This window comes from Saimiri boliviensis, chromosome 1, assembly GCF_048565385.1.
Source record: "Saimiri boliviensis isolate mSaiBol1 chromosome 1, mSaiBol1.pri, whole genome shotgun sequence".
Lineage (NCBI taxonomy): Eukaryota > Metazoa > Chordata > Mammalia > Primates > Cebidae > Saimiri > Saimiri boliviensis.
In genome coordinates, this window is record NC_133449.1 from 113,854,812 (window position 1) to 113,871,925 (window position 17,114).

General features: G+C 45.1%; 2 protein-coding genes across 9 annotated transcripts in view; one reads left to right on the forward strand and one right to left on the reverse strand.

Moving 5' to 3' along the window:
- Positions 1-10,773, forward strand: part of CNOT1 (CCR4-NOT transcription complex subunit 1) — a 96,476-nt gene extending 85,703 nt beyond the window's left edge. For all 6 annotated transcript variants that reach the window (XM_039475817.2, XM_039475827.2, XM_039475825.2 and 3 more), the window contains exons 44-49: positions 2,493-2,666; positions 4,660-4,809; positions 5,428-5,608; positions 8,282-8,414; positions 10,141-10,275; positions 10,435-10,773. In XM_039475817.2, the coding sequence (XP_039331751.1) occupies positions 2,493-2,666; positions 4,660-4,809; positions 5,428-5,608; positions 8,282-8,414; positions 10,141-10,275; positions 10,435-10,513 (852 nt within the window). In that variant the 3' untranslated portion in view covers positions 10,514-10,773. The remainder of the gene's footprint in view (positions 1-2,492; positions 2,667-4,659; positions 4,810-5,427; positions 5,609-8,281; positions 8,415-10,140; positions 10,276-10,434) is intronic.
- Positions 41-16,796, reverse strand: SETD6 (SET domain containing 6, protein lysine methyltransferase). Of its 3 annotated transcripts, XM_003943508.4 has the most exons (9): positions 16,439-16,796; positions 16,123-16,212; positions 15,895-16,039; positions 15,676-15,817; positions 15,335-15,529; positions 15,079-15,199; positions 13,828-14,008; positions 13,213-13,355; positions 41-13,037 (listed from the first exon to the last, which is right to left on the reverse strand). In XM_003943508.4, the coding sequence occupies exons 1-9, from the start codon at positions 16,733-16,735 to the stop codon at positions 12,732-12,734; spliced, it is 1,620 nt and encodes a 539-aa protein (XP_003943557.3). In that variant the 5' UTR covers positions 16,736-16,796; the 3' UTR covers positions 41-12,731. The 3 variants fall into 3 exon arrangements, with proteins under 3 accessions (XP_003943557.3, XP_010329679.2, XP_074258288.1); XM_010331377.3 differs by lacking the exon at positions 16,123-16,212; XM_074402187.1 differs by lacking the exon at positions 15,335-15,529.
- Between the last annotated feature and the right edge of the window lie 318 nt (positions 16,797-17,114).

The window sequence follows — 17,114 nt, forward strand, 5'->3', positions numbered from 1 at the left end:
TTTGAGATCTTAAAACAAAATACACTTCAGGAGTCTGAGGCCTTGTTTTGTTTTTATTAAGCACTTAAGGCGACATCCATTCATTCAGAAAAGTGCAGAAATCAAATGTACTGGCATAACCAGCACCCAGATTGTACAAGTGTTTGTATGTTCAACTTTAGAAGATACTACAGTTTTACAAAGTGTTTGTACCAGTTTACACTTTTGAACAGCACAGAAGAGTTACTGTTTTTCCCACATCTTGCCATAGTTGGTATTGTCTGTTTTTCATTTTAGCCATTTTGGAAGTTATACTCTGAGATCTCTTTGTGGATTTAATTTGCATTTCCTTGATGATTTCTCTCTTTTTTTGGGGGGGGTTGGGGGGGAGACAGTCTCTCACTCTGAAACCCAGGCTGGAGTGCAGTGGCGCAATCCGAGTTACTACTGCCTCCCAGGTTCAAGTGATACTTGTGCCTCAGTTTCCCTAGTAGCTGGGACTACAGGCATGTGCCACCACGCCTGGCTAATTTTTTGTGTATTTAGTAGACATGGGGTTTCATCATGTTGGTCATGCTTGTCGCAAACTCCTGACCTTAAGTGAGCAGTCCACCTCAGCCTTCCAAAGTGCTGGGATTATAGGCATGAGCCACTGCACCTGGCCTCCTTGATGATTTCTTTCTTTTCTTTTTTTTTTTTTTTGAGAAGGAGTTTCGCTCTTGTTAACCAGGCTGGAGTGCAGTGGCGCGATCTCAGCTTACCGCAACCTCTGCCTCCTGGGTTCAGGCAATTCTCCTGCCTCAGCCTCCCGAGTAGCTGGGATTACAGGCACGCGCCACCATGCCCAGCTAATTTTTTGTATTTTTAGTTGAGACGGGATTTCACCATGTTGACCAGAATGGTCTCGATCTCTTGGCCTCATGATCCACCCGCCTTGGCCCTCCCAAAGTGCTGAGATTACAGGCTTGAGCCACTGTGCCCAGCCCGATGATTTCTTTTTCTTTTCTTTTTTTTTTTTTTGAGACGGAGTTTCGCTCTTGTTACCCCAGGCTGGAGTGCAATGGCGCGATCTCGGCTCACCACAACCTCCGCCTCCTGGGTTCAGGCAATTCTCCTTCCTCAGCCTCCTGAGTAGCTGGGATTACAGGCACACGCCACCATGCCCAGCTAATTTTTTTGTATTTTTAGTAGAGACGAGGTTTCACCATGTTGACTGGGATGCTCTCGATCTCTTGACCTCGTGATCCACCCGCCTCGGCCTCCCAAAGTGCTGGGATTACAGGCTGAGCCACCGCGCCCGGCCTGGCCCGATGATTTCTTAATGAGGTTTTCATGTATAGATCAGCCGTGGATATCACCATCACCTTTTTGTGATGCTGCTCTTCCAGTCTTTTGGCTCTTGTTTGTATTTTTATGTGTTAAATAATTCTTTATATATTCTAAATACAAGCCCTTTGTTATTATATATTCAAACATCTCCCACTCTCACAGCTTGCATTTTACCTCCCTTAAAGGAAGGTTGAAGTGTTTTTTGAAGAACAGAAGCTTTAAAACTTACTGTAGTCAAAACTGTAGATTTTAAAATTTCTATTACAAAGTTGCATTTTGTGACTTGTGTAGGAAATCTTTGCATGTCTCAATGTGCTAAGTTGTTCTAGCTTCCACCTATCTGAATTGTCAGATTTATGGGCATAAAATCGTTCAATGTTCTAAAACTATTTTTCATGACTGTAGGATCTGTAATGTCATTCCTGACATTAGTAATTTTTGTATTTTCTCTACCAGTCTTTATCAGTTGATTAATCTTTTATAATAACTAACTTGGGCTTTGATTTCCTCCCTTTTCAGTACTTTACAAAATTTATTATATGCCTTTACTCTGCTTTCTTTGGTTTTCATTAGTTCTTTTTTTTTCTCAGCTTCTGAAGATAGATGCTTACATCATTGTATCTTTCTTTGTCCAGCCCTCTCTTCTAGCATTTCATTTCAGTGTGTAAATTCCTGATGCCTAGTTTTCCATACCTAAATGGAAATATTTGATAAATCATCTGTGATAATTTTTTTTTTTTTTTTTGAGACGGAGTTTCGCTCTTGTTACCCAGGCTGGAGTGCAATGGTGCGATCTCTGCTCACCGCAACCTCCGCCTCCTGGCTTCAGGCAATTCTCCTGCCTCAGCCTCCTGAGTAGCTGGGATTACAGGCATGTGCCACCATGCCCAGCTAATTTTTTGTGTTTTTAGTAGAGACGGGGTTTCACCATGTTGACCAGGATGGTCTCGATCTCTTGACCTCGTGATCCATCCACCTCGGCCTCCCAAAGTGCTGGGATTACAGGCTTGAGCCACCGCGCCCGGTTGATAATGTTAATTAAAGCCTAAAACTTTGGAAAAAATGTTACTAAAGTGTATTTTACTTTTTTTGGGGGGTGGGGAGACTTAACGTTAAATTCGTAATAGGAAAATGTTAACTCCCTTTTCTTAGTGTGAAAATATTTTTCTTGTTTTTAAAAATAGGGCACTTTAAGAGTGCTGCTGGTTCTTTTGCATGATTTCCCAGAGTTCCTTTGTGATTACCATTATGGGTTTTGTGATGTGATTCCACCTAATTGTATCCAGTTAAGAAATTTGATCCTGAGTGCCTTTCCAAGAAACATGAGGCTCCCAGACCCGTTCACTCCTAATCTAAAGGTAAAGTTCCAACTAGTTAAAGGAAAATTAATGTCTTAGTATTTCAATCCTTTCTCTGATAAGTAGGCTGTTCTAACACTTCCCTACCTAACATACATGCACACTGTTAGTTAAGAGTACTCTTTAAAGGAAATAATCATGTTTTCAAGCCTGATACATGGTATGATATTGTTGCTATTGCTATTGCTGGTTCACAGCGTTTTTCTAGTTGCTAGTTTTCATATTAATTATGATATTAAATTTAGCTCTATTTCTAGAACCCTGACTTAGGTGTTGGGGCAGGCATTTGCTGGGTGTGCCCCATGTGGTAAAGAATTGCAGAACAAATAGACCTTTGTAATCTCTATATTTCTTTTTCTTTCTTTGAGGCAGAGTCTCTGTGATGCAGGCTAGAGTGCAGTGGCACAATTTCGGCTCACTGCAACCTCCCCCCTTCTCTGGTTCAAGTAATTTCCCATCCCAGCCTCCTGAGTAGATGGGATTACAGGCATGTGCCACCACACCTGGCTCATTTTTTGTATGTGTTTAATAGAGATGGGGTTTTCCTATGTTGGCCAGGTTGGTTTAGAGCTCCTGACCTCAAGTGATCTGCCTGCGTTGGCCTCCCAAAGTGCTGGGATTGCAGGTGTGAGACACTGCGCCCGACTGTAATCTCCATATTTCACAGGTGTTTTGTGTGTCTGTGCACCTGTGCAGTTGTCCCTTGGTCCCTTGCTATTCTTGGGGGATTGGTTCCAGGACCCACTGGGACACTGAATTTTAAGTATGCTTAAGTCCCTTATGTAAAGTGGCATATAACCTTTGCATAACCTCTTAAATGATATCTGTATTGCTTATGATACCTAGTATAGTGTAATGCTATGGAAATAACTATTTTAAACTATATTAATGAACTGTTTTTAAATTTTGTTTTTTCTTGTATTATTATTTTAATATGAAGTCTCACTCTGTCACCCAGGCTGGAGTGCAGTGGTGTGATCTCAGCTCGCTGCAGTCTCCGCCTCCCGGGTTCAAGTGATTCTTCTGCATTAGGCTCCCAAATAGCTGGGACTGCAGGTGCCCACTACCATGCCTAGCTAATTTTTAAAATATTTTTAGTAGAGACAGGGTTTCACTATGTTGGCCAGGCTGGTCTCAAACTGCTGGCCTCGTGATCCGCCCACCTCGGCCTCCCAAAGTGCTAGGGCTACAGGCATGAGCCAGTGTACTGGGCCTGGGAGCCCGTTCTTGAAGTTACTACTTTTTGTAGTCTTGAGGTTTTGACTCTTTGAGTCTACTTTTTGACTTGAGGTTAATTGGATGTGGAACCTGAGGATATGGAGAACCCTCTGTTTTTCAGTTGTTGGAATAAAGGAGAGAAAGGACCACTTAAAATCTCACCACCCTGACATGGCTACTATAGTTTAAGAGACAGGGGTCTCACTGTGTTGCCCAGCCTGAAGGGCAGTGACTGTTCACAGGTGTGAACATAGTGTACTCTAGCCTCAAGCTCCTGTGCTCCAGCCATCCTTCTGCCTCAGCCTCTAGAGTAGCTGAGACTACAGGTGCACACCACTAGAAGTGCCCAGCTATAGTTTAAATGTAGTCTCTACTGTGTCACATGCATTTTTTCAAAAAGGACTAAGTGTGATGTCTTATCCTGCTGAGGCTTCTTTTCAAAGAGTCATGATGAGTGAGAAATCTTACTCTAATTTCTTGTTTTGAAATCCAGGTCCAGGAAAAATCAGTTAGTTTCGCAAATTAGACCTTTGCCCAAAAGGTATCTTGCCTCTGGAAAGGAAATACATTATAGAGCGAAGAATTTCTATTGTTTTCTACCAATATTCTTCTAATTAAAGAAAGACTGATTAAAAGTAATAAAATGTGGCAGCTGTGTTCTTCAAGGCATTTATAGTGTATATAGTTTTAGAAAAACTGTTTTACCACTTTTTAGCATAGGTGTAATTTACTAATACAAATGACTCTGTGATTCTTGCATTTTTGTCTGTGGCAGGTGGACATGCTGAGTGAAATTAACATTGCCCCCCGGATTCTCACCAATTTCACTGGAGTAATGCCACCTCAGTTCAAAAAGGATTTGGATTCCTATCTTAAAACTCGATCACCAGTCACTTTTCTGTCTGATCTGCGCAGCAACCTACAGGTTAATTCGTTTGGCTTAAAATTCAGCTCTGTCTTCCCTGGAAATCACTTTCTGTGTCTGTATGGTCCATTTCGGAGTTAAGTCTTTTATTGTCATTTCCATCAGTTGGGTGAGCTTAACTGGATTTATATATTTAAAAGTTCATTTCATCAGTGATATTTTGCTACAGCTTTGGATGAGACAACTCTGTGAGAGTAGACCACTGACAGTCATTAGCTGTTTGTACTCTCAAGAGTTTTCTAAATAAATGGATGCTGATTCACATTTCTGTATACAATATTTTGAAAGTTACATATTTATAATCTATGCTGTGCAACCACAACTTTCCAGATATTTAATTGGCACAGTCCATATTTTGATTTTATAAACTTAACTTTAGATCTGTGTCATGAGCACAGTGATAGCAGCTTTGGCTTCCTGAGGGAAATATATTTCTCTTATTGGTACAACCACGTGTGGAGCATCTGTGTATTTGTTAAATAACCTCACAAATTCATGCAAGTGATCATAATAAATGTTCAGCCTTTCCACAAAGGTGTAAGAAGGGCTTAGAAATACTGGGGTAGAATCAATCCTCTGCAGGAGTAAGCATAAGGAGTTCTGTTTTGCTCATTTAAGGTATCCAATGAACCTGGGAATCGCTACAACCTCCAGCTCATCAATGCACTGGTGCTCTATGTAGGGACTCAGGCCATTGCGCACATCCACAACAAGGGCAGCACGCCTTCAATGAGCACCATCACTCATTCAGCACACATGGATATCTTCCAGAATTTGGCTGTGGACTTGGACACTGAGGGTGAGTGAAGCCTGCCAGTTCTGAGTAGAGTTCTCTGTGCTTTTTGCTACAATCTGATGGCAAACATGTACATGCACTATTGTGGCTTGAAGCCACAATAGTGAAGGAAAGTTCTGTTAGTATATTCACAGGTCTGGCTGATTATTTTATCTTTAATTGGACATTATGTACTCACTGCAGAAAATACAAAAAAGCACAAAGGAAAGGATTCTCTAGAATCCTGCAGTATCAGCTTTGGTATATGTGACTGCAGTTTTTTTTTTTTTTTTTTTTTTTTTTTTTGAGATGGAGTTTCGCTCGTTACCCAGGCTGGAGTGCAATGGCGCGATCTCGGCTCACCGCAACCTCTGCCTCCTGGGCTCAGGCAGTTCTCCTGCCTCAGCCTCCTGAGTAGCTGGGATTACAGGCATGTGCCACCATGCCCAGCTAGTTTTTTGTATTTTTAGTAGAGACAGGGTTTCACCATGTTGACCAGGATGGTCTCGATCTCTCAACCTCGTGATCCACCCGCGTCGGCCTCCCAAAGTGCTGGGATTACAGGCTTGAGCCACTGCACCCGGCGTGACTGCAGTTTTTAGTGTGAAAATAAACTTCCTTTTATTTAGTAGTCCCTTTAAACATAGGCTTTTGTGGCAACGTTTTGTTAGCCTGCCTTATATAAGCATTTTTATTGGTGCCTGGTTGGTAGGCATCTTGTTAAATGTTTGTGTATAAAATTAATGAGTTAAGACTCTCCCATTCTGCAGAAAGCTCACAGTATAATTCCTGTTGCAGGTTGCAGCTTTCCTGCTGGAGCTACATTTCTTTTGGTACTCTTCTTATATAATAGAGACCCCAGTTAGATGCCGTCTAGTTGTACAGTCCTGTCAGGTTTTGCATACATATACTTTAGGTGGGGGCATTCTCTTAACTTTGCTACTGATTCTTGAGAGGTGAATTAATATTGCGTATGTAGGATGGATTTAAGACAGCTTAAATTCAAGACGTAAAATTGAACACCATCACGTCCAGAGCTTGAAAATAAAAGGCTGGCATCCTTTAGAGAAATGTGTCACTGTAATAGACTCACAAACATGAGTAATTAGCAAAGGCAGATAACCAGACCCAATTAAGATAGTATTTATTCCAAAGTAGTTTAGACTAATCGTCCTCAAAGTGTAGTCTGTGTACTCTTAGGGTGTCAAAACTTTTGAGACAGTCTTGCTGTCACCCAGGCTGGTATGCAGTGGGACAAATGTCGGCTCACCACAACTTCTGCCTCCTGGGTTCAGAGGCAATTCTCTTGCTTCAGCCTCCTGAGGAGCTGGGATTACAGGCATGTGCCACTATGCCCACCTAATTATTTTTTTGTTTGTTTTTTGAGAAGGAGTTTCGCTCTTGTTACCCAGGCTGGAGTGCAATGGCGCGATCTCGGCTCACCGCAACCTCTGCCTCCTGGGTTCAAGCAATTCTCCTGCCTCAGCCTCCTGAGTAGCTGGGATTACAGGCATGCGCCACCATGCCCAGCTAATTTTTTGTATTTTTAGTAGGGACGGGGTTTCACCATGTTGACCAGGATGGTCTCCATCTCTTGACCTCGTGATCCACCCGCCTCGGCCTCCCAAAGTGCTGGGATTACAGGCTTGAGCCACCACACCCGGCATTTTTTTTTTTTTTTTTTAAGATGAAGTCCCACTCTGTCATCAGGCTGGAGTGCAGTGGCACGATCTTGGCTCACTGCAACCTCCGCCTCCTGTGTTCAAGCAATCCTCCTGCCTCAGCCTCCCGAGTAGCTGGGACTACATGCGCCTGCCACCACGCCCGACTAGTTTTTGTACTTTTAGTAGAGACAGTGCTCTACCATGTTGGCCATGATGGTCTCGATCTCTTGACCTCGCGATCTGTCCTCAGTCTCACAAAGTGCTGGGAGTACAGGCGTGAGCCACCGTGTCTGGCCTTTTTCACTCATTTCAGCAGAACAGAGATGGGGTTTCACCATGTCGGTCAGGCTGGTCTTGAACTCCTGACCTCAGGTGATCCACCCACCTTGGTCCCCTAAAGTGCTGGGATTAAAGGCGTGTGACACACCCAGCCAATTTTTGTATTTTTAGTAGAGATGCGGTTTCACTGTGTTGGCCAGGCTGATCTTGAACTCCTGATCTCAAGTGATCTACTTATCTCAACCTCTCATCAAAGTGTCGGGATTACAGGCATGAGCTGCTTCGACCAGCCAAAGCCATTTCCCTCATAAGACAACATTTGCTGTTTTGGATCTATTCTGTCATGAGTATACAGCCGAATTTCTCAGATGTTATAAAAAATACACCATAACAACAAGTTGAACATGGAAGCAGAAATGAGAATCCAGCTGTCTTTTATTAAGCAAGAATTAAAGATCTGCAAAATGTAGAAAAACTTAGTGATGAGTGTCACCAGAAAATATTTTGTTACTTCTATTAACACATAAGGAGTCTCTTTTTAAATATGAGTAAGTATTTTAAAAATTAATTACTAATGTGGAAAATACTGAAAACCTACAGAAATGAGAACTCTTTGGGGTCCGGAGAACCACAGCTTTAAACCAAAGATCAATTTGAAAGCCTCTATCAGAAACCCAAACCCTAGCCAGTTAGAACTGTTTTCCTATGTTGACTTTTCAGACCAAGTCCTAAGTTAAGGTTTCTTAATTTGTAGGTCGCTATCTCTTTTTGAACGCAATTGCAAATCAACTCCGGTACCCAAATAGCCACACTCACTACTTCAGTTGCACCATGCTGTACCTTTTTGCAGAGGCCAATACGGAAGCTATCCAAGAACAGATCACAAGGTAAGAGAGCAGCTTACTTTTTAAATGCTTCAAAATGGTCCCCCTGTCCTTTGATCTTAAAGTCTCGGGTTTTTGTTTTCCTATGCATTCAATGTTAAGTAAAAATCTTATTTATTTAAAATTATTATTTTTGATGCGTAGTGTTGCTCTGTTGCCCAGGCTGGAGTGCAGTGCTGCTATCTCAGCTCACTGCAACCTCTGCTTCCCAAGTAGCTGGGATTACAGGTGCCCACCACCATGCCCAGCTGATTTTTGCATTTTAGTAGATACAGGGTTTCAGGATGTTGTCCAGGCTGGTCTCAAACTCCTGACCTCAGGTGATCCGCCCATCTTAGCCTCCCTAAGTGCTGGGATTACAGGCTTGAGCCACTGCACCCAGTCTTCAGTGAAAATATTCTACATGTCCAATAATCTTTTAAATGTGGGATATAATTGTGAGCAAAATGGATGGTTCCTGCCCTCCTAATACTCATTCTGATGGACACATATCACAAGTAGAGAGTTAGAAATCATAATCATTGCTTAAATGAAAAGTAGTTTATACCACAAGGCACATTTTGATTTAAGGTCAGAGTTTCTCTGAGGTGGTGGTGATAACTAGTCCTAAGTCATGTAGGCCTATGAAAGACTATGTTAAGGACCTTGGACTTTTCCTCATTAACTCTGGGTTGAAAGCAGTAGCAATAACAGGATCATACTTGCATTTTCCTTACAATAGTTAAGAATCTGTTGCCGGATTGCCTAGACTATATATAGCATTGGAGAGATTGTTAGTGAGATAGATATATGCACACTTATATTTTTAACATTGGGCCAGACTCTTTAAACTTGCCCATTTGCCTAATTAAGTCGTACCTATGGTGCTGAGTATGGTATTCCTTTGATTTGTGTACCAAAATACCTTATTGGATGCTTAGATGATGTGTTCCTTTTTGTTTATATAAAGCTGCAGTAAGTCTCCTTGTATTTATCTTTGTTACGCTTCATGCACAGTTGGTATGTGAAAGGATATAGTTAAGCTGATACTTACTGGCATTCAGAAAAATTTTACCAATTTACATGTGCACTAGTAGATTCCCTAACTTTTTCATTGAGAGCTCATTCTTTTCTTTGAGATGGAGTCTCACTCTGTTGCCCAGACTGGAGGGCAGTGGCACAATCTCGGCTACCCACAACCTCCACCTACTGGGTTCAAGAGGTTCTCCTGCCTCAGCCTCTGACTGCTGGGATTACAGGCATGAACCACTATGCCCAATTTTTGTATTTTTAGTAAGATGGCATTTCAACACGTTGGCCAGGCTGGTCTCCAACTCCTGTCCTCAGGTGATCCACCCAGCTTTGCCTCCCAAAATGCTGGGATTGCAGGCATGAGCCACTGCAGCAGGCCTAGGAGCTCATTCTTGAAGTTACTTTTTGTCCTGTGTGTGCTACGTACTCTTGGCTTTGTGTGGCTTCCTCTCCCCGGTCACCCCTTATTCTGAACAGCTCTGAGATACATGCTGTTATCTGCACTTTACATTAATACGTGGTCTTCTAGGGCTAAGAACGGTTTCAAACCCGGTTATTCCAACGCATGCTATTAGGAGTGTTTTGACTAAAGGTCTTTACCAAAGGTGAAAACTTTGGCATGTGGTGCAGTAATCAGGGAGAAGTTAGAAAAAAAGATAATGGAAGAATAATCATGAATTTGTATGCTTCTCTGCATTAACTCTTTCTCCCTTTTCAGAGTTCTCTTGGAACGGTTGATTGTAAATAGGCCACATCCTTGGGGTCTTCTTATTACCTTCATTGAGCTGATTAAAAACCCAGCGTTTAAATTCTGGAACCATGAATTTGTACACTGTGCCCCAGAAATCGAAAAGTGAGTTAAAAGTAATTTTTAATTGTCTAGTAATGAGACTGGAGAATGAAAACCATTTGTCTCTAGGTTGGGTCAGTGATGAGTAGCTAAAGCAAATGAGATGCAAGGTATTGTTAGGCCTACTCTTTAATCACAAATCTGTAACTCTTTGCCCTGCAGGTTATTCCAGTCGGTCGCACAGTGCTGCATGGGACAGAAGCAGGCCCAGCAAGTAATGGAAGGGACGGGTGCCAGTTAGATGAAACTGTATCTCCGTTGTATGTGTCACCCTAGCAGTCTCACTGCACCGAATTCGTAAACTGAAGAATCCTTTCAGCTCTTCCTGACTTTCCCAGCCCTTTGGTTTGCGGGTATCTGCCCCAACTACTGTTGGGATCAGCCTCCTGTCTTATGTGGGCACGTTCCAAAGTTTAAATGCATTTTTTTTGACTCTTGGCCAAAATTTAGAAGATGCTGTGAATATCATTTTGAACTTGTGTAAATATATGAAAGAGAAAACCTTTGTCTGGAACTTCTTGGGTTTGTGCAAGCTGTGTCCAAGGCAAGTACATAAACTGGTACCTTGTAATAAAGAGGCAGCTGATGCCATGCACTTGTCTGAGGGCATAGCTCCATGTCGTCTGACATTCCTGGTGTCCCAAAGAATAGCAAAAAGCCGGTTCATATTATGTAACTTATTTTTTTAATGTGGACAGGGGACCCTGAAAATCACTAAGTTATTAAAAATGTGGATGTGCTAGAAGTTGATGTGTCCGGGAACATGGGAAGGGCTCACTATTGGAATCCCTTGAGTTTGTTTTGTCTCTACCCAAACCCATTCTAAAGCTGACTGCATTTGTACCATTTTATTTCTTTTGGGGAATATATACCTCAGCCATATGAGATGAGGGTCAGCTCTTTCATATAAAAGGGAAACTAGACCAGGCTTAAATCCCACCCCCTACCCTCACCCCCACCATCCCTCTCCTGAAAGTTTTATAAACTGTGGGAATACAGGAAAGGGAACCAGATCTCATGAATTGCCCTCCCCCATTACTCCACTGAATGGCCATACAGGCTAAACTGAATAATGACAAAGATGAAAGGACCAATACAGCCTTTTTTTTAAAAAAAAAAAAATAATAAGGATTTTGAATGTTTTGCTAATGTATTGGTCCCTGTGTTGCATTTTGTAGCCTTTCCTGGGCTTCAGCTCCCCTACTACTTCTTTTATGTGTATGCATACTGTAGCCAACCATTAAAGTCATGACACACATGTGAGTCCACTGTGCCTTTCTCAGTAGCAGCAGCCAGTGCTGATGGTGAGGTTGAAAAGTGGACAGTTTAGCCTTGCAGAGCTTGGGACCATTGGGAACCACCAAATTCTTGCTGAATGATAGGTCATTCCCACTACTAAACTAAGCATGTTTAAGAAAGGAAATAATTGTATTTTTCTTCCTATTTCAACACTGGAAAATTGCTGAAGCAGGTTTCTCTGGTTAAACCGAATTTAAAATGCCCAGTTTTAATATCCTTTACCCTTAGGTATTTTGGTATCTTTTTAAAGAAAATGAATAGATACCTATTTTAAAACTTAACCAACTTAAAACTGGATTTACCTTTCATGACTGTCAAGTTTTTACCACCAGAGAGGACAAAAAGGTTGTAAATTAAATAACTGAAGTCCTCCTTGAGTGATGTCTTAGGGTTTATTCCCTGAGGAGTGGTTTGTGCCACCTACATGGACTCCAAGTTACTGATCGAGTGCCAGTTCCACAGCTTATTAAATCCTGAGGGTCTTTTTTTTTTTTTTTTTTTTTTTTTGAGACGGAGTTTCGCTCTTGTTACCCAGGCTGGAGTGCAATGGCACGATCTCGGCTCACCGCAACCTCTGCCTCCTGGGCTCAGGCAATTCTCCTGCCTCAGCCTCCTGAGTAGCTGGGATTACAGGCACGCGCCACCACGCCCAGCTAGTTTTTTGTATTTTTAGTAGAGACGGGGTTTCACCATGTTGACCAGGATGGTCTCGATCTCTTGACCTCGTGATCCACCCGCCTCAGCCTCCCAAAGTGCTGGGATTACAGGCTTGAGCCACCGCGCCCGGCCTAAATCCTGAGAGTCTTTTAAAGGTTAAGTGACTTCCTCAAACTAGACTTACATTTAAAATAGGGTCTACCTCCAAAGTCTGTCCATATATATATATATTAAATGCTCTGGAACACAAGACCTATTACCGCATTTCCACTGGCTTTGGTTAAAACTAAATAGTTGTAACATGTGTTAAGTAACAATTAGCAGTGATTGCCAAGTCTGCTGTTCTCAATCCTTAAAACATATCCACCCTTACCTCAGTTTATCCTGGTACACCCACCTTTGCGTCTTTCCCTTTTGGTGTTTAATAAGATCCAAGTTTTCCTCTCTTTCAAAGATAAGTATTAAAGTTCTTATTGCTGTTCCTTCAGGGAACAGGGAAACTACTAACTTGTCATTTCCAACAACTGATGTAAGATCATCTTCTGACCATAGCGAACCTGTAAGGCTTGCTGTTCCCTCCAGCTGAGTTTAGCGTAGGCCTCCTTATTGCTGAGTACATCTTTGTCAGTTTTTAAGTCTGTGGCATAGGTTTGCAGGGTCAATAGAATGCTGTTTCGAAGCAGCTGTCTCCACGATGCTTTGAGCTTAGGAATGTTTGTGATCGTCAGGCTGCCGTCTCCCCTTTTCTCATCTCCCCCTCCATCCTGGTCTTTAAACTCTCTGAACTCTTCAGCAGGCATGCACAGTACCTAGAAGCAACCACAGAGCCCTTTAATTAGGATGCACTACTTGCATACTTCTGAAATTATTCAGGAGACTAAACTCATCTTAGCATTTATTAAAAATCTCACATTTCCTCTATCTTCTAACTATTTTGCTTTAAATATTCAAATCAGCATTAAATGGCCATCTTCAGCCTTTTACCTTTAGTGTGGTGGTCAGCTCCTCTTCAGTCAGCACCTCCTCCCTCCCTATCACAAAAGCTCCCTCTTCCCCTACCATCTCCAGTTTGCATAGGAAATCCCAGCGTTCATACATTAGGAGCCTTTCAGCTTCAGTTTTTGTTCCTGTAGATGAAATAACAATGTGAAAGTCTTAGTACACCTAAGGGCTCTTATCATCTTCACCGCCTAGTCAACAAAGTCAACTGCTCTTTAGCAAGGCTATTTATTTTTTATTTTTTTTGAGACGGAGTTTCGCTCTTGTTACCCAGGCTGGAGTGCAATGGCGCGATCTCGGCTCACCGCAACCTCCGCCTCCTGGGCTCAGGCAATTCTCCTGCCTCAGCCTCCTAAGTAGCTGGGATTACAGGCACGCGCCACCATGCCCAGCTAGTTTTTTGTATTTTTAGTAGAGACGGAGTTTCACCATGTTGACCAGGATGGTCTCGATCTTTCGACCTTGTGATCCACCCGCCTCGGCCTCCCAAAGTGCTGGGATTACAGGCTTGAGCCACCGCGCCCGGCCTAGCAAGGCTATTGAACCTGAGGCATGGGTACAGATACTGCCATCAGCGTCAAAGATTAATGATACACTCACCCTGTAATGCTGCCTCACGAACTGTCACCATCTGAATGTCAGCTGTGTCATCTGTGTTGTTAGGATATGGTTCAACAAAACCATACATATGAATCAGCTGCCAGTTAGCCATTTGCCCGTACGTGTTGAAAATCTCATGGCCTTTAGGAATGGGCTGAGTGGCTACCATCCGAAGACAATCCTGAGGTGAAAGGGAGAAGCTGGGGGCATGCCTTTCACAGGCCGGTCCCAGAAACATTACTTCCTCTGAAGAGCCTTCAGCAGGTGCTGTTAACTACCAAAGTTCTACCATAATTTCCTGTTAGACCCTGAACTGTGAAACAAAAAAGGGTTAGGCTCACTTTAAAAGGCCAGCTTCATGTTTAACTGGGTAGATTTCTGCACAGTCATCTTCACTTAAAAGTCGGTAGCTCTAAAAATGAAATTTGTGGCTGGGCGTGGTGGCTCATGCCTGTAATCCCAGCCCTTTGGGAGGCTAAGGTGGGCGGATCATGAGGTCAGGAGTTACGACCAGTCTGGCCAACAAGGCAAAACCCTGTCTCCACAGAAAAAATAGAAAAACTTAGCCGGGCATGGTGGCAGGCACCTGTAATCCCAGCTACCCGAGAGGTTGAGGCATGGACAATTGCTTGAATCCAGGAGGTAGAAGTTGCAGTGAACAGAGATCACGCCACCACACTTCAGCCTGGGCAACACAGCAAGATGGGGGGATGAAATTTCTGCAGATCAAAGTCGGAAAGGAAAATGAAGGCAAGGATTTAGAAATAACGATACTAGTTTTTGATCCTACAAATATGCCATCTTTTCTTGCAACTTTCCATATAGAATAGAACTGGTATAAACAGCTTTATACCAGTTCTAGGATCGTCTTAGACCTCTGGCCTGTGAATATCCTCACCCCTCCAAAACAGAGTGACTATCTGTTCCAGGCTGCTATCCACAGAGCCCCACACAGTCTGGGCTCAATGATACGAACAGCCAGCAGGGAATGAAACATGGCTATGCAGACCACCAAATTGGTAGCACTAAATAAATGACAGTTACAGTTTATCAGAGGGTTAACCACAACTCAACTTTGAGGACTTTAAAATGTTTCGCATTCAAATGATTCTTCAGTAATATGCATACTAAAGAAGTGTACAGGAGGAGCTGACTTCACTACTCATTTTGTAGCACTAGTAAGAGAACGGAGCCTAAGTCACAGTGGCTTGAATCATGCTCAATCAGGGCACCAGTAAGAACTCCACTCACCGCAGAGTATTCCAGATTGGCATTGTGATTGGCTAAGTGGTTTAGTATGTCTGCAGCGGGCACCATAATGGGGGAGTTGGGCTCCTTTTCATCTTCCTCTTCCTCCAGTGGTTCCTGAAAGCTGCCATTCAGAGAACCTGGTTAAGGCCCTGTCTTGGGTGAAGGACTGGGGGTGGCTTTCACTGTCTTTCCCCTTTTGTCCCTCTACAGACTTCTAAAGAAAAGGGTTCCGTTCTCTGAGGCCCCAGTCACTGACCTATAGGCCATCACAAGGGCCACGAGCTGGAGGTAGAGTTCTAGGGAGTGAACCCTGAGGCTGAAGAGATCGGGGTGGGCTTCCATAAAGGGCAGCACAATCGAGTGGTACTCGCTACGGATGCTGTCCAAATCCTTCTCCACGGCCTCAGGTACGCCTGTGCCCTGCAGCAGGCGCCGGCGCTCCTCCTCTGGCCTGCAGGGACACCCACACCCAGGTTCCCTTCATTCCTCCACGCACTTTACTGGGTAGGACTGGTGCTGCGGAGGACTGAGGGGAGGACTCGGTCCCTGCAGCAGGCTACAGTGCATACGCTCCCCAACCCCTCCCAAGGCTCTCACCAGAACATAGGGTGCTCCAAGTGGCCCAGCTCGGGCCAGAGCGCAAAGTACGGCCTCCAGTGTGAGGCCGCGGCCTGCAGCTCGTGCAGCAGTGCCAGCAGCAGTGGCACCCAGCCCGACTGGCTCTGCAGCGCACCTCGCTCTGAGGGAGACAGGAGTGAGCGTCCCGGCGCAGCCTCTCAGGCCCGCCCCAGCGCCCTCGCCCGCCGCCGTGCCCACCTCGCTCCAGCAGGCCGCCGATGGAGCAGGTGTGCGGCGACAGGATCGCCGCACGCGGCACCACGAACAGCAGCTCTCCAGCCTGCACGCTCTCTCGGGCCACCATGCCGTAACCGGCCACCGTGCCCTGCCGGCTGACCTCCACCTGAGCAGGGAGAGGGCTGGTCAGGGCAGCCCGCGTTCCACTGTGGGTCCTCCGCCCGCCTGCTCGCCCGCCCGCTCGCTCACCTTGGGGCTCAACTCCAGCCCCACCCGCCGGCACCAGCTCAAGAAGCCGGCCACAGGATCCGGGTCTCCGCAAGCCATGGGCCCCGCCACCTGAGATAAGTACGCGCAGTGACCAGGCCCGGCCCCCGAAGGCCCGCTGAGAACCAGAGGTGACCGCGGCGCGTGCGCAGAACGGGCTTTCGGGGAAAGGGGGGGACAAACGGAGAGGGGCGCGGGACCCGCGGGAGGGAGCGGAGAGGGGGCACACGGACGGCCCTGCGGGCAGAGAAGGGGTGAGGTACGGAGGAGAAGGCTGGAACCCGCGCCCACCACTTACCCGTGGGCGCTTCGCCTGGGTCGCCATGGTCTGAGCGTGATCCGCCCGGCTGGGCCTAGGTCGCGCGGCCACTTCCGGCGTCTCTGGCCCCGCCCCGGCGCCGGAACCACGTGGTGCCTGTTTTGGCGTCTGCGCTGTGGGCTGGCCGGGGTTAGCGCCAGCTGGAATGGTTCCTCCTGAAAACATCTTGAATCCAGGGATTCTAATTGCACTCGCGCGGTCCACGTGCAGGAAGGAGTGTCCCGTGCCGTTTGGAGCTTGTTTCTGAGCCAGGTGCAACCCTGGCCTGTGGTCCATCCCAGAGAGCTGAGGCTTCTTGTGGTCTGGATCGGAAGCCGAGGGTCTGGATCGGAAGCCGAGGGTCTGGATCGGAAGCCGAGGGTCTGGATCGGAAGCCGAGGGTCTGGCGGCCCGCGGGTGGTGAGCGCACGCATCTGGGGGGCCAGCGGCCTCCTGATCTCGACTCCTTGTTACCGATGGCCATCAAACCATCTTACTGGTATTTGTTCAGAGCAGTTTTCGTGTGTTTCGGAGTGGCATGGCCTGGAGGGCTCCTGGATCTAGACTAGATCCCTTCTGCCCTTATTTGCCAGTACATCCTCGTTTTTAATCTGCTGCATAGCACGTGGTGGGTTTTAATAGCTAAAGTAGTAGGGACCCAGTATCTACCTATTGG

What these genes read in the sequence shown, in the direction of transcription:
- SETD6 (XM_003943508.4), bottom strand. Translation starts at nt 16,735, where the DNA reads ATGGACCACAGGCCAGGGTTGCACCTGGCTCAGAAACAAGCTCCAAAC. An exon ending in CCCAGGCGAAGCGCCCACGG is followed by an intron (nt 16,213 to 16,438) that starts GTAAGTGGTGGG and finishes TACTTATCTCAG; the next exon opens with GTGGCGGGGCCCATGGCTTG. An exon ending in GGCTGGAGTTGAGCCCCAAG is followed by an intron (nt 16,040 to 16,122) that starts GTGAGCGAGCGG and finishes CTCCCTGCTCAG; the next exon opens with GTGGAGGTCAGCCGGCAGGG.